At 43.2% G+C, this 26212-nt stretch overlaps 1 protein-coding gene across 5 annotated transcripts in view; it reads right to left on the bottom strand.

Annotated features, from left to right (window-relative positions):
- LOC115593785 (RNA-binding protein Musashi homolog 2) overlaps positions 1–26212 on the bottom strand; it is a 263938-nt gene that overhangs the window by 169149 nt on the left and 68577 nt on the right. For all 5 annotated transcript variants that reach the window (XM_030437449.1, XM_030437448.1, XM_030437451.1 and 2 more), the window contains exon 6: positions 13491–13583. In XM_030437449.1, the coding sequence (XP_030293309.1) occupies positions 13491–13583 (93 nt within the window). The remainder of the gene's footprint in view (positions 1–13490; positions 13584–26212) is intronic.

The raw sequence follows: 26212 nt of genomic DNA, 5'->3' as shown, positions 1-26212 counted from the left end.
ATTCCATTAAAGAAACTTAGAGCCAAAGCATGTGTTCAAAATGACGATCACTTCCTGTGTCTCTTTCATCAAGAAACAAGCAAACTCAATTCAAATGCGTGCCCATAATCACATGTTGTAGGCATCCCTGTGCCAACTTCAAATACGAAACATTTTATTTTTTTCGTCTCTCTGCTCGGTACGTCAAAAACAAATCAATCTAAATGGTACATGTAGCACGCATCCCTGTCAATGTATATTTTTTAGCTCATTATAACATTTAAATATGTTATATTTGTGTTTTTGGCGTAAGGCTTCCACACAGCTGTAGTGACAGTGCAAACAAGTAGCTCCTGTTTCCTGTTTCATTGAAAGTAACTTTTTTTTTTTTTACACACACATATCCTCCCATTCACACGGTGACTTGGCAGCTGAGGACTTGCTGGCAGATGATTCAATGCAATCAACCCGTCACTTGAGCATGATACCGCTTGTCCTACTTTGTGCTCACCTCCGATCAAATTCAAATCAAATCTAATTCAAAGCCGTTTCAAACCTCATCCTGGCTTTTCTCCCGACAGGGTACCCAGCAGCTAACACAAAACCGTTTACACTGCGACATAGATTGCTTGCTAAGGTTTTTAAAAAGACAGGTTTATAAATTAAACAAACTTTTTTTTTTTTTTTTTTTTAAATGTCCTCCGTGCTTCCACAAAGGAACAGAGGAAAGGAAACCACAGAGAAAGCTGGGCGAAAATGTTAAGTGACACTAATGCGATCAGGCCGATTCAATGAATTTATGAAATACAATGTCTGCTGGGACGATGCTCACACCAGTTGGTCCGGATGTCGGTGTGTGTTTGTGTGTGTGTTTGTGTGTGTGTCTGTGAGTGTGTGTGTGTGTGTGTGTGTGTGTGTGTGTGTTGGGGGGGGGGGTGACATTTACATATTTCTGTCTGTCACAAACACATCCAATACAGCTGGCTTTACCTAGACCACTAGAGGGAGAAATAAGCCGTGATTTACCTCAAAGGACAGTCAGGTATGTAATATATACGGAGAGGGTAATTTTTCAAATCAGATTTGAAATATATATTCAGTCTTGTACCTGACACACACCTTTTTCAGATGACATAATTTTACATTAGCAGGTTATTCATCTCTGAAAAGGGATGACTGCGCCTTGGTGGCTTTTTACAATGTGTGTTCAGCTGGAAGAGACTGATGCTGGGCTGGCAGTGGGCTTATCAAAAACAAGTTGAGGCAACCCTCCAGGAGGCGAGACAGAGAGGAGGATAAAAATCCATGCTTCTGCTCAACTAACCATCAAACCTAATTACCTGTGGATAGGACTTATGGGCCACATGTTGGGTTCAAAGTTTCCCCCCCGATCAGGAAGTGACTTGGGAGGGCGCTTCGGTGTATGTGTGTGCGAACGGAGGCTGGTCAATGTGTCCGTGACAAAAAGATTAGGCCGAGAGACGGAGACTTGGTGCCAGATCTTGGCTCTGTGCCATTAGTTCAATCAAGCAGATTTATTTAGCTTTTAGACAATTCGACCAGAACCCTGAGATACCACTTCAGAAAATAAGCCAAAGATTATTCATGGCATGGCAGCTAAGATAGGGATCTGTTGTCAGTCTCTGGCATCGCGTGCACGTCCGCTGGCTCACTGCATTATTCCTTTCCGAGGGGGTAAAGCGCCGTGTTTAGAAACACACACACGCACGAAAAAAAAAGGCTTCGAAAATGGCAATAAATCAAATGAAGAGGTCGGCGGAGCAAGGGAAAACATAACGACGGCCATGTAGACGCACATGTATAAATTAGAATGAACATAAAACACGACTACATGACGAGTCTCTCTAATCCCACTTGTAACCTCGCCCCTTCCCCCCCCCCTCGTGACCCAAAGTAAGTGCTTTCTGTTTTAAGAACCAGGAGAACGTCTCAGGTAATTACAGATCACATCAATTCAGTGTGTGACGAGTGCTGTTGACTTTACCTCAACATTCATCTCATCTTTGAATCGACAGGAGGATTTTATATTCCACCAGTTTACATTTCCTTTTATGATGCATGGTATGTGTGTGCACCTATACTAGTTAAGACCGAATATGAAGGATACATTTGACTTAATCCAACATTTATATATGGATCTACCCTGTCTCCATCTCCGTCATTATCTATCCCTTCCGCCTCTGGCTGTGGGTTTACATACGTAGCTTCACATCTCAAACACCAAGCGTTGATTAAAGCTGATTTTCTGATACATGGTATGATGGTAATCTTGATATATACATACCTCTGCTTAAGAGTATCAGATAAAAATAGTATTATTGTTATTATTAGTTACTTCCTTCCTTGTTGTCTTTAGTTTCCGCTATTTTACTTTTTTTTACTTTTGCTTTCGGAAGAAATATTACAAAAAACTAAAAACCAAAAAATACAAATGCCCAAAAAAATGTCAGAGGATGAGCACAGATTATTTTGCCTCAAATATAAAAGACGGGTCACATAAATCTTGACATTAGATCCGTGAAAGCGCCCCTGTGTGGTGCCGACTGTCACTCAGTCGCCTCAAGTAAAACTGAGCTTTGGATGATATCAGAGGGCGACATGTACTCCTTTCAATCAACATAAAAAAAGCCTTAAAGGGTAACTCCACCAATTTCACGCACTAAACTGTGTTTACAGGTCTTGGGGAGTAATACTGCATATGTGAACAAGTGGTTTTAAGCCTTTTTTGGCTCCAGAGGACAATGCATGAAATCAGATAAATGATGTCACTCAGGTGCCAAGTTGCACTGTGGGTAACGTAGGCAACCAGGTTTAAATGATCAGTATACAACGAGAAAATGCTGCAGACCAAAAATACAAGTTTGAATTAGATTTTCTAAATGACATTGTTTGGTGCTTAAGTCACCCTCTGACTTTTGTTTTCAGTGCCTGTGAATCAAATAAGCACTTTGATTGGCTCAATTAACTAAACACACGTGCAAATAGGTGAATAAGTGGACTCCGTTTAAACTCTAACCAATAATGTCAGGCACGCAGTTAGTGGACAATTTAGATCTGGGTGATTGTTCTTTGCAATTGTATGTAAACAGTCTGCGTTTCTAGGCCCGCCCCCTCTGTGAAGTCAATGAGGGCTTACTCGTTCGGTTGTATGTGTGTTGCCATTATAAATTAACCAATTAATTGGCACTGGCAGTGAGTAAGCGCTCATGCACTGACCTCTGTGTCCCAGTCTAAGGATGGCAATTTCAGCTGGTCCAGCACTTTGGTCCAGCGCATCGACAGCAAAGAACCAATCACAATGTTTGTTTACACCAACTTCAGGGGAGAGCGCCTCTGCATCACGATCCAGCTTACATACAGTTTAATTGCCGTGACGCTATCTCATTCATCTCAAATGCATTTGATGCCTGAATAACCATACATTCACTAACGTTAGGGTCGGAAGACTTAATTCACCAGCTGGGCCTCAGATTAAAGAAAAAAGAAAGCTCGGGCATGCTGACGTCAGCATTTTCGCGCAATCCACTGATATGCCTAAGCGAAGCCTCACCGAGCTGCTAGCATGGCTGTTGACTCTTTGTCTTGTTTTAACAATAGAGAATAAAAGCTTTCAAATGAGCACATCTCTAACATGAACCAGGGAGAGAAGGAGGCAAAAAAAAAAAGCTTACAAAGTTTTCGACAAAAGAGCTGCATGAGACCTCAGAACGTGTAAGAAACAAAACGGGAACCGCTGCATTCACGTATTTTGCTGAAACTACATTTTTCATTGCAATTACCCCATTTTGTTTGGCCTACTTACACTGCTCCAGCAAAAATATTACTGGATGTAATGAGCCTGTCACTACCAATGTTGGATTTCTACACTTGTGTCAAAATGAAACCTAACAAGCAATTCCTAACAACTCAATCATTTAAGGCAGTGGACAACTTCGAGGGGCCTTAAATCTCGAACACTCTCACACTTTGAACAGACCCGAGCATGTGAGACACACTCACACACACACACAGTTAACGTGCAGGAGTGAGCACTAAGTGTTTCAGATAAGTGAAACCTTTGAGTCTTCATTAGTCCTTCACAACAAACGCCAGCACATTGTGTACATTTCCACGTAAGAACATTTACCCGGTGATTTCGAGAAGGCGATGTGTGGGAGGGCACTCATGGCAGGAGCAGTGAGCTGCATGTGGACCTGGTCACGCTGCGGTAGGTGTTTGAAGGAGCACATGCAACGGGGCTACTTGAAGTCATTTTTCCAACACTGAACTGCCATTGTGCTGTACAACAAAAGACGTGCTGTCAGTGTCGTCAATCACCACAAACGCCGGTGACAAAGTACGCTCCCCTCGTTTTCTTCTCATGTAACTGGTAATTTTTCAAAGTGCAATTCCACAAAAGTTTATTAAAAGGCGTATTAAAAGGATATCATCAAATCCATGGAAAGACCTTAAACCAAAACCAATTTTCAACCTTTTTCTTTTGACACGTTTATGGCTGCACATTGATAGTTTGTTGCTGCTTTTCTCCAGTTATATGTTCATGGAATCATTTAGCAAAATACGATATTCCAGATGGCAAAGGTTGTCAACATTAAAAAAAAAAAAAAAAAAGGAATATTGAATTTTTCTGTTTGCTGTATACCCCTCACTTGTGAATAAAGCATCAGAGTTGCAGTTTAAACCCAGAGCATTTCGATTTGCCACCGCCTGCCTCGCTGTTTTTAGACATTTGGGATAAATCCACCGAGAGGACCGCGCAAACACCTTGAGCAAATGTCTCAAGATCCATAAAAGTGTGCGTATCAGCCCGGATCGTCATCATTTGAGCTGCACTGTGTCGACTTGCCTGTTCGCCAGGTGGTGCTGAGTCATGGTTCATGCTCACTGGTTTCCTGGAGCTCTACAGTGGGGGTGTGTGTGTGTGTGTGTGTGTGTGTGTGTGTGTGTGTGTGTGTGTGCCTGTGTTGTGGAGCACTGACAACCCTCTGTTAAGATCTGATGAGGATGAAAAGGGTTATTTGGGTTGAAAAGCAGTTTTTTCATCCTCTTTAAAAGCCCATCACATGAGAGCTGAAATTTGACACCATCATTTTGTTTCTCATTTTGCTGTGACATGCCGGGGCGCAAGGTCCGTCACTCAGAGGGGCCGACATCGGCTTCTGTGGACCTCGACTCAAATGTCTCTGTCTCTGCTACTCTTAAGACATGCACTCGAGCCACAGCGACGAAATGCTTTTCTATCCATCCATCTTTTGACAAAAGGAATTTTAAGGAACTGTGTTAGTTTGTTTTTGTTTTGTTTTTTTTAAAAAAGGAGCTATTTAACCCCATCATTCCAAGGAGAAAGTTAAAGTCTTAAGTTTACTTATGTGCAAAACAGCTTGGTTGTGACCTCATCTAACCTCACCCCGGTTGTTTCCCACTTCCATCCCTTCTTAACTAATGGAGAGGCTGTGAATTCATTAAATAGTGTTTATTAATCTTGATTCTTTGGTAAACTATTCCTTTTATAGGCAATGCCTTTTGACCCTATGTCAGAAGGATTCGTGACATTGTGTGACTGGAGTAAAACCATAGAGAAAGAAATTACTTGCGCAAGAGAAGACATCAAACTATCTTTAGTAAAGCTGCGGTAACACCACAGTTGCGGTGTGTTACACCAAAACCTCATGGATTAGTTAGATTGTTCTTCTAGAACTGACACCTTCAGTATCATAGAAAAAACGCATTTAGTCACATAACTTTTATATACTAACCTAAACTCAATGTGTATACAACCCATTTTTAATCGGGATTGGAATTACAGTATTTGCATCGAACACTGCTTTATTTTCAATCTGAGAAAGAGAAAATGCAAAACACCGACATCTGAAGCGGATAAAAGATTTTAAGAGGCACATATATATACATATAAAACACTCTTCAATAAATATACAGGGTTCGTACACATTTTTCAAGGTCAAATTCAAGCACTTTTCAAGCACTTTTAAGGGTCATTTACAAAATTTTCCAGCACCTTATCGCTGGGGTAAAATACATATCTACAGGAATATATATACTCATGATTATTTTTTTCACTTTTTATTACAATTATGTACATTGTATTATGCTGTAAACATCTAAAATGATGTTTCATGATAGGAAAAACTTTAGAAATTAAAGGAGAACACAAAGTTTTATCCAAAAAAAGGGAAGCCACTTGGTGTTCTTCAGGTACATTTGCACTGGGACAAAGAGAGACCTGAGAACACCCTGTAATTTTCTTTTTTGACATAAACTTTTATAAGCTTTTCGCTTATTCATCACAGTTTATTAATATTGAACGTGTCATCAGTCCAAATTGCATCAAATTCACCTTCTCCTCAGCCATCCTTCTCTATTCCTACCAGGCTGCGTGTGTGACGACACACACACACACTGATTTTATTTCTTCTTGTAATAAGAAAACCATCCAGTCTGATCTCAATGTTGCCAAGACACGGAGTTATATTGTCAAGCACTTTCAAGCACTTAAACTAAAATCCAAGCACTTTTCAGACCTTGAAAACACAACTTTGAAATTTAAGCACTTTCAAGGATTTCAAGCACCCGTACGAACCCTGTATATAACTATTTTATTTAAAGGTATAATATGTAACAACTGGTCACCTGTTGAATTCATAGTGGGCAGCATTTTACCTGAGTAACCACAAACAGCTGCTAACTGTAGCTGCTAGTGTAAGCTAGTTAGCTCGGCTGACTGTGCAGCTAACAGTACTATTCAGCAGCAACTCTGCTGGAGTTTCAACTTTCAGACTGTCGTCTCTTGGTGTGCAAAGGGGGATTCTTAGCTGGTGAACATGCCAATTTGAGCGGATATCTCTGGAACCCAATAAATAGATTGTTGTTTTTGCACGCATGCACACGTGCATGCAAAGGTGTCACATTGTTCCACTGATCAACAGGAGGCAGTGACGCACCACGGTATGCTTCAATGTTCCAGTAAAGACAGAGAAGAAAACAACTGCAAAAATCAAAGCGGATGTAACGCAGTTATGTTTAAAACACTGAAATACACTTGATGCATTTGTTAGACCTCAAAGATACACATGTGATTTGGGAGGTAAAGGTTTACAACAAACCTCCACCTTTAATTTCATACTCTCACATCATCTTCTTAATTCTAGCCAATTTCTGGTCCAACAGCCACAAATCCACCACTAAAAAACATGCTACACTGCCGTTTTCTTAAAGCGTTGATGTTTATGCTCTGCCAGGCGACCACACTCCGAAACCCTTCATGCCATGCCAGTCTTCAGAACATACATTCAGCACGTATCAATACATTTTTCCCCATCCATCTGGGAAATAAAGCCTCTGTCTTTGAATCTCCATTCCTACGGATGTTTTCTCCCACATGGGATTCCCTAAAGACTAAATTGCAGTCTGCAAGGCCGAGGTGGAGGCGTGGAGGTGGAGGCGTCCACCTCCACGCCCGTCTGATGGTGAGACTGCTGCAAATTACTCATGACACTTCCTCTGATGACATTTTTCAACCTCCTCCCTGTTGAATGGCATCTCCACCCCCCCACCATCCATCCACCACCAACACCACCACCACCACCACCACCCTAACCCAACACACACATTAATTCCCCCTTCCATTCGTGTCACAATAGCACAGCAGAGATTGCTGCCTCCTGCCTTCACCTGATTGACCCTTTGAGCAGGTGCTGGATCTGATCCAATCACAGTCAATCTTCTTTAAACATTTCATTCTTTAAGCAGAACAGGGGCTCAAAATTCCATCATTCAATGACCCGATCAGTCGCCGATAACACAATCAAGCCAATCCCGGCTTATCCCGAGGGAGCCATTTCAGGAGGGACAGCTGGGAGATGAGACTACAGACCTACAGAAAGGTGTCAATCTCCCCTGATCCACGGCTCTCTTTGTGAGCCGCCTTTACCGCGCAGCATCTAGTGGTTGGAGGAGACGTCTGATAGGTATTTCTAAGGATCAGCAATAGTCAAAAATCTATTTAATCTTCTGTTAAAGGTCTGATCCTTTAAAGTAAAAATTCAGTCACCTGCAGAAAAGACACTCGCATTAACACATACGCATTTGCTCTCTCATACAAAGACGGACGCGCGCGCACCAAAAAAAAAAAAAAAAAATGACGTGAATAATACTGCTCAATTCTTCAGCGGCCATTTAAAAGCTACTCTGTTGGAAATGTTGCTGGGCCACTGGGCAAATAAAGGTCAAGGGGGATATGAAATAGTTTGTCTAACTGGCCCTTTTCCCCCGTGTGTCCCTGCAGCACGGCGGCCGTATCCACATTCATAGCCAATTCATTTATATTGCTCTGCCCTTCTCGCTGCTAGTCTCAGTCACTAACTACAAGTGACTGCAATGAGATTGAAGCCTCTGGCTAAATCTCCACTGCAAGGCACATGCTCCATCATTGCTGCTCTGATCACTCCTTATAATCACTGGAACCAGACTATATCCTCAACTGATTGGCTGAGTCGCAGCAGAGAGGAAACAATCACAGAATGTCAGCGGATGATGGACACCCAAACGTCGGAGCAGCAGTGGTCACTGCGAGCTACCATGTAAATGGCATGCAAATGTGCACCTGCACTAGCTGAGGAAGTGGAATGAAGGACTGTGGCCTTTTGATTAGGTTCTTTTTCGCTCATGTAAAGTGTATTTTTTCTGCATTAATCACCCACGAACATGGAGCTGTAGTGTGTTTGGGCTTGGCTTTCTTCAGCGCGCCCATCACTTCAGTCCAAAGTGCTTTTAACGTGCACCTTCACAGATTCCAGTTTCAGGCCTGCGTACGTGCCTGTCGCTGTAAGAGCTTAATTGCACTGTCATCCCAAGGTGAAATTAAATTCCGCAATCAAATAGATAACACAAAAACGATGATATCAATGTCACGCCGATGATTATTGGTGATTTATAATCTCTGCTCAGGGATTTAAATGCACTTTTTGAGGGTTAAAAGTTTCAAATTAGACAAAGCAACTTTACTACATCATAATAATGCTAGAGTAGCAGTAGTTACATCTGTCAGCTTATCCTGAGGAAAAGATAGTATTTAAAAATACAGAAATTGAAATTCAGGCTATTTTCTTTTTTCTTTCAAAATCTGCCAGTGCTGCTAAAGGCCTAAGCACTCGGGGGAGGTATGCAAAATTAATTCCTACAGTCTTTACAGACGGTCACACGGAGTTATTTTTCTGCCATTTACAAAATCTAAGGGCACACGAAATGTCAGCCGTGGTATTAGATTACCAAAGCCCCAGAAAGAATTTCATGCACTAAGCAAGGAATTCTTTTCCTGACGCTCTTATAATTTCCTCTCATCTGCTTCCTCTCAGTGAAAGTATGAGAGAAGTATGCAGACGCTTGCCTGGCCAGAGGTGAAACACACAAGAGGGAGGGAGCAGCATGCGGCGGGGTTTCTTCACTCTTATCTTATTCCCACTGTCCTCCAACAGGTGTCATCACCCTATTTTGTTTTAAACGTTGAGGCAACTGTCTCGTCTGTGGACTCGCTGCACCACCCGTGACCTTTGTGCGTCCACCTTTATCCCTTCTGAGCCCAGCGGCAGTGAACTGGTTAAGCTCCTCCTCCTCCTCCTCCCGTTCAGCTCCACCTCCAGGATCTGGCTGTAGACCAGTGGAGCATGAGAACCAGGACAGGCTGGACATAAAGGGATGATTGTGGCAGGCCAGTGACATGGAAGCAAGTAGCACTGATTAAACTAAAAGTCAGCTTCAGGCGTGCGCGGCGAAGCCCAGCCAATGGACAGGGGCGCAGAGAGTGAGTCAGTGAGCGGGAGTTGTTTCAGCTGAGCCAAATAAGGGCAGTATGAGACGCTCCCAAAGCTGATTACAATAAACCAATGAGGAAGCATTAGCCACCTCAGCTAATTATGCCTTTAACTGTGGGGAGAAGCTCTTTTCATGCCTGGGCAGGGCTCTGGCGGTACGTCACATCCAAATTTATAAGGTGTCATCACACCATCCACCATCTTTAATCAAGTGCACGCCTCAGCGGAACATTTCGGGGTGGTGGGTGTGTTGTTAACAGGTGTTTGATGTATTGGCAAATAAGAGGGCATTGTACAAAAAAAAGAGAGTACTTAAGAAGAGCCTGCTGAAGTATGAAGTGTCTTTACTCTTCCGAATTTTTGCTGAAATACCTGCAAGCACATCTGCTGTTCTTAAGCTGTCCCTGGCCTTTGACCCGAGAGCAAGCACGGTCTCTGAAGGAGTCCAGAATTATAAAGGGCGTTATGCATGATAATATCATAACATCGTTTCAGCGCTGTCACCTCAGTATGCTGATATTGTGGGGGATGTTTCTCTTGTTATGCAAACCACACACAAAGGCAAAGAGAGTACGTTAATTGCATTAAAAGAATACTTACATATGACAGTGCCTACTGCAAATATAACAACATCATCAGATGAAAATGGCAGAGAAATGTAATCTGGAGAGGCCTACATATGAGGGGAGGGGAAAAAAAATGGGATCTCTAAAGGCTAACATTGTCTTTTCTTACTCGGTAGAAAGTGTGCACAGTAGCACATAATAGCACACTGGTTCATTTGACTTTATTGCAAGCCAGGAACAGCAGCAGCCTCCAGTTAAGAGTCCTTGAATATAAAGGGAGGGCCGGCAGTGTTGATAAGATTGTCTCATCTGGCTCGCAGGGCTAAGGTGCAGTGTGCTGCCTGAGAATAAAAAAAAAAAAAAAGGGAGAGCGAGAGAGAGAGAGAGAGAGAGAAAAAAATGGAGGGGCAGGATGTGGCTACTATTAGGCAGGTAATGGGATCCATCTGAGATGCATTAGAATCAGCCAAACAGAACCACACTTCAGTTCTGTTCAAATGACTGTCACAATCACTTCAAATGCACACCTTCAGCATGCACTGTAGGCGTCATAAAAAAAAAAAAAGAGAAAGAAAAAGGAGGGTCGGCGGTGGAGGTGGAGGTGGTGGTGGTGGTGGAGGAGGAGGGGGGGCGCTGTGGCTGTGGAGGAGCCTCTCTGAAGTCGTGCCAAGCTCGGGCATGTGCTCTTTCCTAATGGTGACGGCTGGGAGAGTGGCATTGAGACTGATGTGCATGAGAGCTGTCAGCCTCTCCCCATAACAAATGCCACCTCTCCCCCTGACAGAATGGAGACAGAAGGGAGGGACTGAGGAGGGGAGGAGGGGGAGGGGGAGGAGGGAGGGGGGGGGGGGAGAGGTGTGGAGGTTACAGACAGAACCTGTGACCCAATTGTGGCCACACCAGCTGTTTCCCCTCCACTGCCTCCCGACCACCGCCATCTCTGCAGACCACATCCTGCTAATTGGCCTATGCTGCCTCGCGCACACACACACACACACACACACACACAAATACAGTCCTTGCTAAATAATATCAGTGAAATGGCTTGTTCCCATTGAGGAGGAACATTTGCCGTTGCCTTAAGCTATACTTGCGTGATGATTGATAAGTGCCTGAAAACGTACTTCCCAGAAATATAAATGACTCGCTGCCCCGCGACCACGCCGGCTAACGGCCCCTTGACGTACGCACAGGACCGACAGACAGACAGACTGATGACTGACTGACGCGCACACTGCCACCCAGATTCTATGGAGGGGAAACTGAATTAATTGGCTTTCCCTTCTGTGGATAAGTCCTCAGACTTGTGTGTATGTGGCGATAATGGTAGGTTGCAGTGACAGGCAGGTTATTTAATAAATCCCAGGATGTGTAAGGCAGAACGGAAGAACACACACAAAACAGAGAGAGAATGATACCTCTTTTTGCCCACAATATCTCCTCTGATTTCCTTTTTGTTGAAGACACTCAAACCTGCTCATACACACACATAGACACACACACAGACACACACACACACACACACCCCTAATCATGCACCCACATAAATACACTTAATCGCTGACACACTCTCGCATGGCGAGAGCAGTACTGCAGACACATCCAAGCATGCACAAGTAGGCTATAAAAGCACACACAGAAACATGCACAAGATCTTGCTCAATCAGTCTGATTTGTTTGTTTCCTCCTAAGCATTTGAGGATTCCTCAAGGAGGAAAAAAACTTTGTATAATCAAGTCAATTATGTCATTCAATCAAGTCGAAAATCATTTCGAGCCCTTTCTCAGATACATTGATTGCGAAGTCGTGCTGAATATTTGCTCGCTGCTTTCTATTGTGCAAATAAGCCGTCTTTATTTGGAACGGCAGGCCAGGCCACGGCGAGGTCTTCAACACCACTTCCGCAGACAAAGAGCAAAACAAAGTCCTTCACCTTGCCCGCCTTCAGTCAAGAAAATAAGACGGGGCTTTACAAGGGAGGGCTGGTTGCATATTGTCTCTGCAAAAAATAACAGTTTTCTATTAATCTATAACAGCTCTTCTGTCTCCTTCAGGACATGGTACATTATGTGCCCGTGAAAAATCCATCCTCAGTGAAATTGTTTAAACTCAAGGTCAAGTGCTGATGTTACAGGGACTGTATCAGCTGAAGGTGACCTTGACTGATGTGGAATATGACATGAGGGAAATGGATCTCCACTCAGTGTGGGGAAATTATCTGTGAAATGCTGCCACTGTATCAAAGCCTGTTTGTGTGTGCACACGCCCAAGTGCGTGTGCATGCGCTTGAGAGTGCGTGAACACGCGCACGTGCGCACGTGTGTGTGTGTGAGATTGCAATATGCATGTCCTTGTATGATAGCGTCTGCATTTATGCCTCACTCAGCTGGGGGTGCTGGTCGTGAGAACAGCTTGCAGAAACTGCTGCAGCAGACAGGAACAAACAGCTGAATATGAGCCTCTGCTGAATGAACTGGGTGTGTTTTTGTGTTCCTCTTCAATAGCGTTGCCACAATACAAACACCACAGCTTCGTTTCCCTTAATGTTAGAGTTACAGTGGGTTTCTAATGCGATACGACCATAGATAAGAAAATAACTGTTGTTTTCTGTCGTTATTTTTTGCAGAGGGGGTTCGGTCATGGCAGCTGGATGCCTTTCGCTTGTTTGCTCTGTAAGCAAAATGCATGTTGTTGACCAGGCAAGTTGGGCCGCGTGAAGCTATTGCCATAACTTCAGCTGTTTGTTTTTCACAACAGAGATTTATTTGTCATTCTGTGCGGAAAAAGGAGCCAAACTGGCTTCTTTTAAAAGCTCAAATTTCTCCCAGCTGTAGAGATTGGAGGGCTGACATTGTCGGGAGTGACGACAGGGGGTGCTGTACGCTGAGTCTTCAAAGGAAACACATTATGCTAATTTTCAGGTTCATTATTTAATTTAGGGTTAATGCTAGGATAGGTTTACATGCTTTAAACTGCGCCGTCATGTTTTCTTAGTGATGATAATTGCAGCATGTAGCGGAATCGAAGAGATGAAAGTGTAGTTATTGTGACAACACTCTGCAGGGTAATAATTAAAAAACAACAAAAACAGTCTTACCTTCCCAAACTGTTCAAAATACTGCTTCACATCTTCCACTACTGTATTGGCTGACAAGCCACCCACAAATATTTTCTTTGTTCTTGTGACCATCTGGAAAGAAAGGGGCGAGAGGAGAGGATTAGTGATGAGGCTTCAAATGCATCACACAGCACCTTTAATGAGGCTTCAAACACACTGAGTGAGCAGCACCTGTGATGGGGACAATATAAAAGAGTGAGGACACACTGTTGCTCAACAGGAATAAAACGGGTTCACACAATTAAGTTTCAAAAAACACTCTGCTTTAACTCCAGTATTATAGCAAGGTCACAGATGCTCAAGGTTCTGGCAGGCGAGAAAATACTCTTGGCTTAGAAAAAAAGCTGCTCCGTGAATTTTTCCCCTCGCAATGACATTCCAAATTGAATCTCTAATCAAAAACAGGCTGTCACAGAATTAAAGACCTCCATTTCATCCATAAAAGTTTCTGTTTATCTTCGCTAAACTTAAGACGAAACAACAGAAATAATTTATGGACTTTTCAAAAAACAATTAATGAATGCTGGAAGATGGAATCAGAGTGCATTAAAGCCTCATTTAGTTTCAAACGGCAAGAATATTAAGGATTATTACCCACGGCGTCAAAAAGGGCACGAACATCTGCTGCAGAGAGTACATGCTAAATTTAGGCGGACGATTTCTCAGGGAAATACAGTAGCAATCCAACATCAGTGTCAGAGCGGAATCTGCGAGGGACTATTTCCTTTTTTTGCACAAGACTAAAAATTAACATGCTAACCTATGAATTTATGGGGTACATACACCAACATCTGAAACAACTGGTGAGCATCCGTGTTGAATTTCCTGACTGACACACGACAGCAAACATTCGGTCTGAGGCCGACGAAACACTACCGAAAAGTTTGATTCATCAGGCTCCTTTCTTTAAGGTCACAATTAAAATGTGAAGTAATATCAAACCGAGGCTCGAGCTCTTCATTTCTCTATGACACCTATGGTGTTATTATGGTTATTGCTTTGGCCTGATATAACTTTGCAGTAAGAGAGGCTGCTCGAACACTGTAGAGAGCCTGTTTCAGCCGACCTCTGGTAATAGAGGTGATGGCACCGCAAATGATTTAGCATGTCTGATGTGGACATAACGTTTCCTAGCTTAAGGCAATTTCGACACAGATCGAGTGTGATCTGCTATTCTTTGTCTGGTTACTGGGCGATAATAAGAGACCAACTGATTAAAGTTCTTAACTAGTGCAGTCATAGGATAAGAAATCTGGCTGACTAGTTTTTCTTGCTTTTGTTTGAACGAAAGGAGGATAACAGCACACATTTTCCCATATATAATCCTCACTGTCTCCTCCAAAGTACCGCAATTTACGCTACAGATTGCGAAATTTACTGATATAATGATTCTGATGCGCTGCTCTCTGTAATCTGACTGGCAAACAACAACAAAAAAAGGCAACAGAGGAGGCAGCGGTGAAAGTCACAGCCCTGATCTCTCTCTCTCTCTCCCCTCCCGGCTCGCCAGAATCAAACAGAAATAAATGATGCAGGGCAGGATAAACATACTCGGGAGATGCACAGCAAACTATCAAGAAGGTTGAAAGAGTCTACCTTGATCAAAATGCTGACCGAACCACTTTCGATTTATGAAAGGGGGCTTAACGCCGAGAGAGAAAAAAGAAGCAGCGTTCAGCTCGAGCCGAAGTAACCATCTGTCAAGTGCTTTCCAGGTGCACACAGTCTCGCAGGCACATCGCCTGCACATATGCACACAGCCTCCCACACATGAGCCCTCTCTTATTACAGTTTTTTTTTTTTTCCACTTTGCCTCTGTGATGTTTCATGCTTTGCGCTTGTATTGCATTGTTTTACCACAGAGAAAATTAAGCCAACTTTTTGTAAAACAGACTCACAAAAAGAAAAAAAAGGAAAAATCAGGAGGAGAATAGAAGCGTAATACATTTCAGTGAGCTCCTTCATAGCTCCGATTTAAAAAAAAGCTCTCGGCGCGCGCTCCAGGGCTGAAGGTGGTGCTGGCAACTGCGAGATGAACACTTAATCAGGAAAAAGGTGACCGCGAGAGTTTGTGGCGGAGACCGCTCACTCAACATGCAGCAAAAATAATTGCTTTGGATTGTTTGATTACGCTGACGAGGACGAGACGTCTCACCCCGGCGATTCTTCGGCGCTCGTGAGGATGTGCAACGGGCGAGAGGCAACAGACTTGACCATCTCTGACAATCAATATAGGTGTAAATGTCAAATTACAATGATAACAATATAGAAAAATATATATAAATAATCTGGATGTAAATATACATGTCATGCTCAAGCTTTACAAATATCTTCCAACCCACGAGTGGGTTGGAAGATATTTGTAAAGCTTGAGCATGACATGTATACTGGGGTCACAACTTCAACTCAAGCACGTCATTTCTGCCACGAGGCGTCTCTCAATCAAAACAACGCAGAATGCCTTGAGAATTTTTAAATCTATCCACACGTGAGCGACACAAACAACACTGAACAACAGAGGCGGCGAGCGAGCTGTTCCACCCACTTCCTCCCCCGCTGTCTGATGCATCATCTGGTGTTCCCTCGCAGCGAGAGGGTGTAACGCGGGGACGTCACGCCGATTTTCCCTGAAACATTTGGGACGATGTCATTGCGTAACTCGACAAAATACATAACAAAAGATCCGGTTGCTTTTTTTTTTTTTTGTTGTTATTTGAATGGATTACATATTCTACCTGTAATGGGCAAATACCCGTCGTCATACGCACATGCTAACATTACTGCATGCATGTCGCAGCGGCAACAGTGCTATCCTGTAAGGATGCAAAGGATCCTGACGTTAGCTTGTTCAAATGTTTACATAGTAAAACAAGGTTAGATGCTAACATGCATCTGAGCATCACTGATGACGTACAGTGTTACGATAGTGATGATTTATGGCCCGCAGGAGGTTAGGATCTAAAAATAACCGAGTTGTCTCCATTTATCATTCGTCGAGCAATTTTATTTCCTGTTGCTCAATTCACCTCGTCAACGCCCAGTATTTTTTTCTCTGCGTTATCATTTCATATTCTACTGATGTCTGGAACGTAGCATTTACTGATACTGTAAATCACTGTGAAATCTGACCTATTTCAGTATTATATATTTGAGAGGGAGCCACATTTTAATGCACATATTTCTACATTCTATATATGTTATATTATATATTTGTCTACATTTCTCGTTATCTTGTTGCTATTTGTCTATTTTTCTTAGAATTTCTCCACACTGTGACACGTCTATTCTAGCAAGAGCAACTGCGATGCAACTCACCCCCGGGGATCAATAAAGTATTTCTGATCCTGATGCTGTAATGAGCATCACAGGCTGTCAGTGGAGCTTATGGCAGCAGTGCTGTTTTTTTGTTTGGTTGGTTTTTTTATATATATATATATATCCTACTCTGCAACGTTCAACTTACTACTTATGGACATGCAAAATATCAGCTAGGCGGTTTAGGGTTGCACACTGGCCGAGACCCAGCAGCTGCATCATCCTCCACCCACCCCCCCATCACCACCTCCTCCTCCTCCTCCTCCTCCTCCTCATCCTCCCAACATCATGCCTGAGGCCTCAGAGGTTATCAGCCTTGGATGCTGCCGCCGGCAACCCCAAGCCAGACAGCTGCTGATAAACTGGCTGTGCAAGTATTTATCAACATCACTCACTTTTATCATTGCCAATCTAAGTAAAAAATAAATAAATAAACAAGTCAATGTTCATCTCTGCTCGCCTCTCTACATCAGCTGTTTGTCCTGCATCCCTCCTGGGCCACCCATTCCCCCGGCTGTTCTCTCCAGCCGTGTTCCATCAGGCTGCAACCGGTCAAGTTTTCAGCCTTGTCTTTATACTTTGACATGTCTGCCTGCCCAATAGCTGATGGGATTGCTTGAGTGCTGGTACAACACAATTACTCTCTCTATTTTTCTCTCCATGGTGACAACAGACATTAAGCCTCATGGCTGTATGCTGTGTCCCTGTACGCCTATGGCTGTACCACTTGGTTCGAGATACTACTGCAGGAAAAGGTTTGCAACGTCTGCTTGGATTTTTGATGCATTTTAACCCAAACAGACTGTACGCATCAGTTATGTATAGCACACTGCCACACTACACAAACAAGTCACAATAGGGAACAGGAAATTCCCCTTCCTCGCTGCATTTACCTCAACATTAGTTCTGATCATTTGAGTCCGGCAGGGTTTGGTATTTTAAAGTCTTTCTTTTTTTTTTTCCGACAAAACATTTCAATTCAAGCTGACAGATTTAAAAATGGACCACTCTTCAACCCAGTTTTTCCTTTAACCCACTTCTTCAAACATTCAGTTATTTTTGCACATCCCTCAGAGACAGTAAGCAGAGTTAGGAGCGTGCACGGCCGAGTGCGGGTGCGCTCACACACGAGTGTGTGTCTAATTTCTTGAGTGCGTGAGGCTGTGCGTGCGGAGGGCTGCAACAATTACTGCCCTAGTGCATTACCATGGTAATAGAAGGCATGCCGCAGATACGTACAGAGAGGCAGACGAAAATGTAAAAAGCTTCTGGTGCACTCTTATCGACACCTGTTAGCGTTTTTTAACAATGACAGGCAGCGCAAAATGACTAACCATATACCTCGAGAAAAAGCAGGACCTTTTCCATGAGGTCGTCCACAAAAAGCTACGAAAGCTATCTCGCGCTGCCCGCCACTTAACTATTTCAATCTTTCCAGAAGTAGCAACAAGAACTGCATCTTGATTTTCATAAAAGCACAACTCTAGCTGACAATATACTTTTTCTTCAGAGCTCAAACTCTGCCTTTTAGTATGGAACTTCAGTGCGTCAACTTGCAAAATTGAACATCCGTGGCCAGAAAAGGGAATCTTGACCATTTCTTCTACTCGAAAAAAACACTGTTACATAGCCCACACTGTGGAGCTGACGCCGGTGCTTTAACAATGTGTAAAGGACGTCAGCTGTTGTCAGTCCACATAAAGAAAAAAAAAAAAAGAACAAACAAAGTCAGGTCACGTAAATACTGTCCAGAGAATGCTTTAAAAAGGACTGCTTTGTCCAGACACCTCAGCAACAATATCCCAAACTCCTACCCTGCAGCACACACACACACAGTGAGACACTCTTGGCAGCTGCTGACATCACGGCGAGTAGATGTGGAGGCTAGCGTAGTGGAAGCACAAACCTGACACCCAGTAAATCCCTGAGCTATTCAATTTATTCATATCCATCACACACACACACACACAAAAAAATCATACAAGCATATTACACGAAAAAGCCCCTTATTCTTTTCATCAGTTGGACAAGATTTACTCTCTCTGTTCTTAGACCCTGCGGCGCTGTTTTGTGCGGTGAAAGTACCTGAGAATGGCAAAGAGCTGTCTCTATATGTGCCTGAGTGGAACACCACAGTGCAAGTAATTGTGCCTGACACGTCGTGCCCTCATTAAGATGTTAAGTTCAAGGTATGCGTAGCGGTCTAGTGCCTAATTCTAAATGTTTAATATTCAGGGTTTTTTTTTTTTCCTCCATGAATTTTGGGCTGCACCAATCAGCCTTATCATTTTGGGTAAGTTGCTCCAAAGTGTTTTCCACGTGAGACTCCAGACGCAGCCGAGTCTGCACACAAAGTGTTGATGATCGCAGAGCAGGGACGAAAAACATTTGACCCGTCGATAATGTAAACGACCACGGCTCGAGTGATATTCAACCCTTTTCTGCAAACTTAAAACCTTTGAGTTTTCAAATAACTTTAGGGGTGACTTTACTGGCGAACCTTCATGGACTCGAGACGAAACGGGAAATCTATGCAAAACACACACCGGCAGTTTGGCTCGTGTCACACACCCCCTCTCTGACTCCCAAAGCCCTGGACAAACTTGGGGAAATATCTTTTTTTAGGCCATGCCAGGCAGGTTATAATCAAAGTCACTCAAGTCCCGGCTGCTTCACTTTGATGACTCTGATCTATTGTCTGATTTGGATGAGTGGGTGTGTGTGTGTGTGGTGTGTGTGTGTGTGTTTATGCGTGGGTGTATACTCCCTTTCCTCTTTTCCTTCTTAAGTGTAAACAATGCACCTCATCGCAAATCCTTTATAATAACGCGCTGCCGGTTTAAGTATGTGCTATAAAAGCGGGGGGGGTGGGGCCTGCTGCTGCTGCTGCTGGGAGTGCTGAGGAAGTTGGAAAAAAAGATAAGCCAGTAGCTAATATTGCTGCGCACAATGTCATTATTATTTGTGGAAATTTTTACCACCTCTACCTGTGGCAGCGAACACAATTCAAAGAGCCTCTGCGTCGCGCCTACAAAAAGCTATTAGTGTTTTGAACATGCGTGCAGAGCTGAGACCGCAAAGACAAAGCGCGAATGTGATTAACTCCCCAAGTAGGATATGAGAGGAAATGAATATAGTGTGAAACAACGTGAAAAAAAAATAAACACGGAGGGGAGAAGCGGGCACGGGGTAAGACAGAAAGTGTGTAACATATTTATGCAAATCTTGAGATTTTACACAAACACTCCAGCTCTGACGCTTCCAGTATGTTGTCTTTTAAAGTTCCACCCGGAAAGGCGACGACAGTGGCAGACAAGAGACGCTTTAATGGTTTTACTGGAAAGCCGAGAGTGGGTGAAAATGCTCATTCTTGGATTACAGATCAATGTCTTCACGTATCTCGATGCCATCTTTGTTCTCACATTAAACTTGCATGTCCTTCAGCTCTTCGGCGCGGGTATTCAATTCTGAGTTTCTCCCTTTAGTACGAAGCCTGTTTTCACACGTTCAAATGTTCAGGTTTTTTTTCAAGTTAAATCAAACTGTATTGGGATATTTACTCAGCCCGCGGCAAATTACCATCAGGGGAGCAAAACTTAGCATCTCCGTGGCAGCCTCAATCATATGGCGCTGGACTGGAATGCTGTGAGCCATTAAAAGTTAGTAAAAGCAGTTACTGCAGCTGGAGGCCACAGAGGGATAAAGACAGATAAAGCTGTGTGGAGAAATAACAGGTTGTTGCATTGCTGATCTTCTCATGTGGTGATCTGCAGTGAAGTAGCTGCATAATGCATCCTTTTCATTTTCATTTCTCCTCCTCTGGCCATCTCTCACACTTCGCTGTCCTGACCCGGCATTTGTCTCTCACCTCCTCGCGTGCGTGCGATGAAACAGTGCTGCAGATTTTTTACACCTGCTCCTCGCGGATGTGAGAGTTTCAGACACGTTTTTTCACCGCAGCCCGACCACCGCCGCACAAGTCAGGAACAGTGGCTGTAATTGTTTTATCTTTTTTGGTGGTGCTCCTGCAAATTAGCTTCCCAGTTCTTTTGTAAATTAGCACACAATTTTACAACAGGCTGATGAACCTTATTAAATATAAGCCATTTCGCGCAGGGCAGTGGAGTTGACATTGGTGGAGTTACAGGTGACAAAGCTGCCAAGCCAGTGACCTCAGCCACAATATTTTCAAAGGTGAAACCGCTGGACATATGATGATGTAGGATCAAGGCGATCCAACCTTTGCAAATGTGATATCGCTGGATATTTTTCAGGAGATCGCAGAAGAATTTCCAGCCGAGTTTTTTTTTATTTGTATTTTTCGACAACTTCAGCCATGTTTGTGGTGGCCGAAGCAGGTATTTTAAGCCCAAACGTGATGTTTTCCTAACCTTTACCGACAACAGCATCAGCACAGCATTGTGTCATGAGAACATTTTGATAACTGAACAAAGAATAGTAAAGTTGCCCGATGAGGGTACGTACATTTCAACTTATCTGTGGTTTTTCACAAACGAACTTTGTCCATATTGATTATGGGCTGATTGGGTTGCTTAATGCTTAGACGGACTAGTTGCTTGGCCAAAACTGATTGATGGTGGACAGCATGTTAGTCCTAGTTGCTGGTGGTCACACTGGGTCACAAATGAATCGCGTATGTTTGGAGAAACTGTTGCATTCGACGCCAAATTCTCTGCGTTTTCTGGATTAAAAACTAAACCAAAATGTCAATAATGGCTGGAAAAGTGACACTGAACATCTGTATAACGTCAAATTATAAAAGCTGTGATAAAGTGTTGCTGCTTTCACTTTCTACAGGACGCCGCGTTTAGTGCTGGCCGATTATGGCCTTTTAAATAATATCACGATATTTTGAGGCTACATTGCAACACACAGTGTATATCTCAATATTTTGAAATATCCTCAAAAGTACTTTGTTATCGATATTGCGACACTATTGTAGGGCTGACTATTGGTACTTTTACAAACCCTACTATTTTATTTTGATTAATAATCCTTATTAATGTGGGTAAAATGACTTAGTGAGTGAAGGCAACAAGTAGAACAGTCTGGTAAGTTCAGTTCACTTTAATGTAATATACCCTTTTAAACCAGGAAAACACAACACTATACCATATCATGCTCTGAGAACAGCTATCTATCTATCTATCTATCTATCTATCTATCTATCTATTATCACAATAACAATATAATATCAGTATATCACCCAGCCCTACTCTCTCGCTCTTCTTACCTCAAATCTTTCTTTTTTCTCCCATCAGAGTCCTAGTCCTCGCTAATTGACTGTCACCTTACCACAAATTTGTTGTTAGTGGATCTCTCAGTTATCACCCTCCCTTTCACAACACACACAGACACACACACAGACACACACCTCGCGCACACCATTCTCCAAGCCAGGTCGCCGAGATCACACATCCAGCTATGATTACAAGGTGTAAGCCTTCATCATGGCCCCCACCTCTCACACATACTGGCTCTCAAACAGCTGTAAACACAGAGCCCCAGACAGGGAGGAAGCAGACAGGGGATTTCGATGTCATTTCTCATACCTAAAAATAATGGGACAGATAGAAAAAAGCCATCGCACTTTGTTGTATAAGCCACAATTGTTATCGTTCTAGCAAGGGGATATAATTACTGGCATTCAGATCCCGTCTGTGGCCTCGTTCATAAGCAACCAGAAAAGCACCAGAGAGCATCTGTCAATGCGATGTAGTATGATCAAAGGCCTAGACGTTGTGCAGGCGCGATACGCACACACACACTCCCGTGCACGCGCTCACACATAACAGGTGAAAACGTGGCCGGTCCAGGTAAACACTGCCTCTGTTCATTTGCATCACTGGAGCTGACTCACAAAGAGAGAACACAGCCAATAAACAACAAACAACAGCACAATCACTTTTGCTTTGGAGGGCGTCCGGCACAGGATAGTAAAGCAGGATTAGATCATCAGTGGGAGAAAGGGAGAGCGATTACAACGGTGGCGGCTCTGTCCGGCCACAAGTTTAAGGGTGAGGGGGCACGGTCTGGTCCACTTCCAGTCCCCTACATGCCCTTTTTAAAAAGTGGTCCAATCTCAGCTCTAGTGTGCATAAATAGATCTGTAATTGCTTATTACAATACAATTAGGGCAAAGGGGATGAGAGAAGGAAAGATGCTTAGTGCAAATGTGGAGTGACAGGCCCAAGCACCCAGACCCAGGATTACAGTAGCCGTTTGCACACAGACGGAAAATGAGCGCGATAAGAGAGAGAGACAAAGAGGGAGAAAGACAGAGAGAGAGAGAGAGAGAGAGAGAGAGAGAGAGAGAGAGGAAGAAGGAGTTGGGGGTGGGGAAGGGCTGTCAAGTACAGGGCAGAAGCTAATGACAACTCTGGCTTCAACTTGCACAGACGTCTTTGAAGCCCGGCTCTGATCAGAGCTGTGATTGCCACCGCTGCAGGGCCACCACTCCGATATTAACCTACACTAACAGCTATTCAGTGAAAGTCACAGGCCCTTTCAAAAAGCCGACTTCTGCCGGAGCTGGCCATCTGTGGAACGGCCCTGCGAGGCGGGCCAAGACGCGAATATGGGGCCACACGTGGTAGGGACAGTGTTTGCATATGGCCTTGCTGTAACAGTGACAGTCAGGCTGAACATGGGGCCGGTTAGAGCTGATTAGCTGCACTTCCCTCCTCAACCCACTACAGTTATGAAGATTGATAGAAGCAGCTTAGAGCTGATTATAGGGCCCTGGAGATGCATGGGCCCATACCCAAACAGCACATTCACACTGCATTGGCAATGAGCACAGCATGCGATCGCTCGGCACAGGCCGGGCATTAAGCAAACGTTACAGCAATAAGAGGCAAATAAGAGAAATGGACAATGCCAGAAGTGCTCTTAAGAGCTTCTTCAGAAATATGAATATTATGCTAATTAGATGCTTGCTTGTGGCTAAATCTGGGACATTTGAGCAAGCACGTTTTGAACATTTAACAGATTTCCAAGACAATATATTGTGAAGATGACGGGATATCTAAAACTCACTCCAGGGTTGTGAGACACAGCATGCCTTCGTGCGGCAGCGGCGGTCTATTTAGCCTGCACGACGCTAGAAACTAATCTCGCTTTGACACGAGCCACTCATGCTTTGAAATACAAAATAAAAAAAATTGTGAAAATGTTCTTTAATAAAACAAATATCTAGGCCTTGTTCATGCCCCACAAAAGTAGGACATTTTTCAGGGTATGAAGGGAGAAAGGACAGTTTAATGAGAAACGCTTTGAATTTGTCTTCATTTTATACAAACACAGTTCAACAGTTACATGAACTAATATCTTGATTTTTTTATTTCGTGCAGCTACTAAGACTCCAGTATTGCTATGGAGCATGTTTGTATTAGTTGGTATTGGTGTTGGTGGTTTTGGTTGTAACATGCACGAGCTGCTGCCAGTTTGGTCAGTTGGTGGTGATAAAGGTGCAAAGAAGCGTAGCGAAGTGCCCACAAATGCAGAAGAGAGACAGCATGTAGGGTTGAGTAGATATTTGCCTTCTGTCTTTTTGTTGCAATGTACCAGGTTTGAGACTGTTGCTGCTGTACTGCCTGGATTGACTTCAGTAAAGAGTTAGTGCAGATTATTCAGTGTATGTTTCCTGCAACAATATTGAAGTTCAAAACCTCTTTTGGATCTGCCCCTATTTGCCCCGTTATTATGACTCAAGTATCCGTTTCAAATTAAAAGCCCTCTAGCATTTGAGTGGGCAGAAACCCTTCATGTCTTCAGTTGGCATTTATTGTGAAAGATTTGCAGGAACAAGCTTCCCATCCCAACTTGTGTTCAACGGTTGTTGATAAAACTTGAGACACAATGTGTCACAGTTGCCGTGTTGGGTTGTCGTGCTGCTACAGTCTCATTTATGGTTTCTGATAATGTCCATAGATCAGTAGCAGAGGAGCAAAAAGCGACACCTAGTGGTAAAATGTGGTATAATTGGCTAAATATCAGACCAGTTTGCAAAAGTTCACATCAGCCCAATCCTACTAGCAAGTAATCATGTTTTTTTAATTTAGTTTTTTCAAAAAAGCTACAGAGGATTCACGTCTGAGTGAATTCACATTTCTCATGCAAACCTCCATACACTCTTTTACTTTTTCACTTATTGGTTACAATTATTCTTTTAAATCATAAAACCTTTTCATCAGATGTGTCACAGCACGGACTGGAAAGATGTGGACCTGACCTGTAATCCTGTTGACCTTTTAAACCCTCTGCAGCGGGCTGAGCAGTTCTCAAGCAATGGTTGACTCCCAGACATAGACTGATCCTCCCTTCAGTCCAGCAATGGCGCATAGGGGAGACGGAGTCAGGACGCTGCAGTCACTTTTAACAGCTATATTTGGGACTGGGCTCTGATCTTTACACTATAGTGACTCCCAGTGTACTTTGGGTCTCTGCTGCACTTTCCCTGTCTCTGAACTTGCACCAGGTTGAAGGTCCTTCAGCTTTTGTTGGGTCTTTGTCTGCATGTTTATACCAAATATCGAGTAAGCACATTTGTTGCAGTTTCACAAACAAGAAAAAAAAAAATCTGAACACATAATGGACAAATGGAAAGACATCTAATGAGAGGAGCTACTGAATAAATACAGTCCAACAAATGGGCCCCGGAAATTAGTAATTCAAATAAATCCTCATAATTCAGGTGGAGTGGGGGTCAGGTGGTCAGTGTACAGAATGGCATGGAGGACGTTGTTGTGCTAGACAAAGCCAGGAAAGGTAGATTGACGCAACTATTGACATATAGTTTCAGCGCAGCGTATAAGAAAAATCCAATTACAGTATCTGTGTACATTCACCTTGGCCAAGCATTTTATAAAATTATCAACACAATCAAATGTTCCCATTCAGAGCAACCAAATGTGAAATCTAAAATTGAACTACTGTTATCCCGAAGCCGCATTTGCCACTGAAACGAAACGTCGACGGCGGCTGTGCAAGACAAACAAATTCTCTGTAGTAAATAATCTCTCCTGCCTCGATGGTTTGACTGGCAGCCTTTTCAATAAGTTGATGTTCTCTTGCATGACCCTTGACACTGATACCAAATGTTAATTTTTGTAACAAGACCCCTGTCTTAGTCGTGACAGTAAGCACTAGAGGGGAAAACAAATGGGATTTTAACTTCCAATTACAATAATGGCTTTTTATGACAGGCCCTCCAACTACGCACCTTAGCCTCCACACACACACACACACACACACACACACACACACACACACACACACACACAATGCAGGAAAACAATGTGGCTAATCATCCAGGAACCTTAATCTCTCCAAATGTGGTCATGTGAGTGATGTGATAAGAAAAG

Source organism: Sparus aurata, chromosome 13, assembly GCF_900880675.1.
Source record: "Sparus aurata chromosome 13, fSpaAur1.1, whole genome shotgun sequence".
Lineage (NCBI taxonomy): Eukaryota > Metazoa > Chordata > Actinopteri > Spariformes > Sparidae > Sparus > Sparus aurata.
This window is presented reverse-complemented; position numbering and strand designations above follow the sequence as displayed.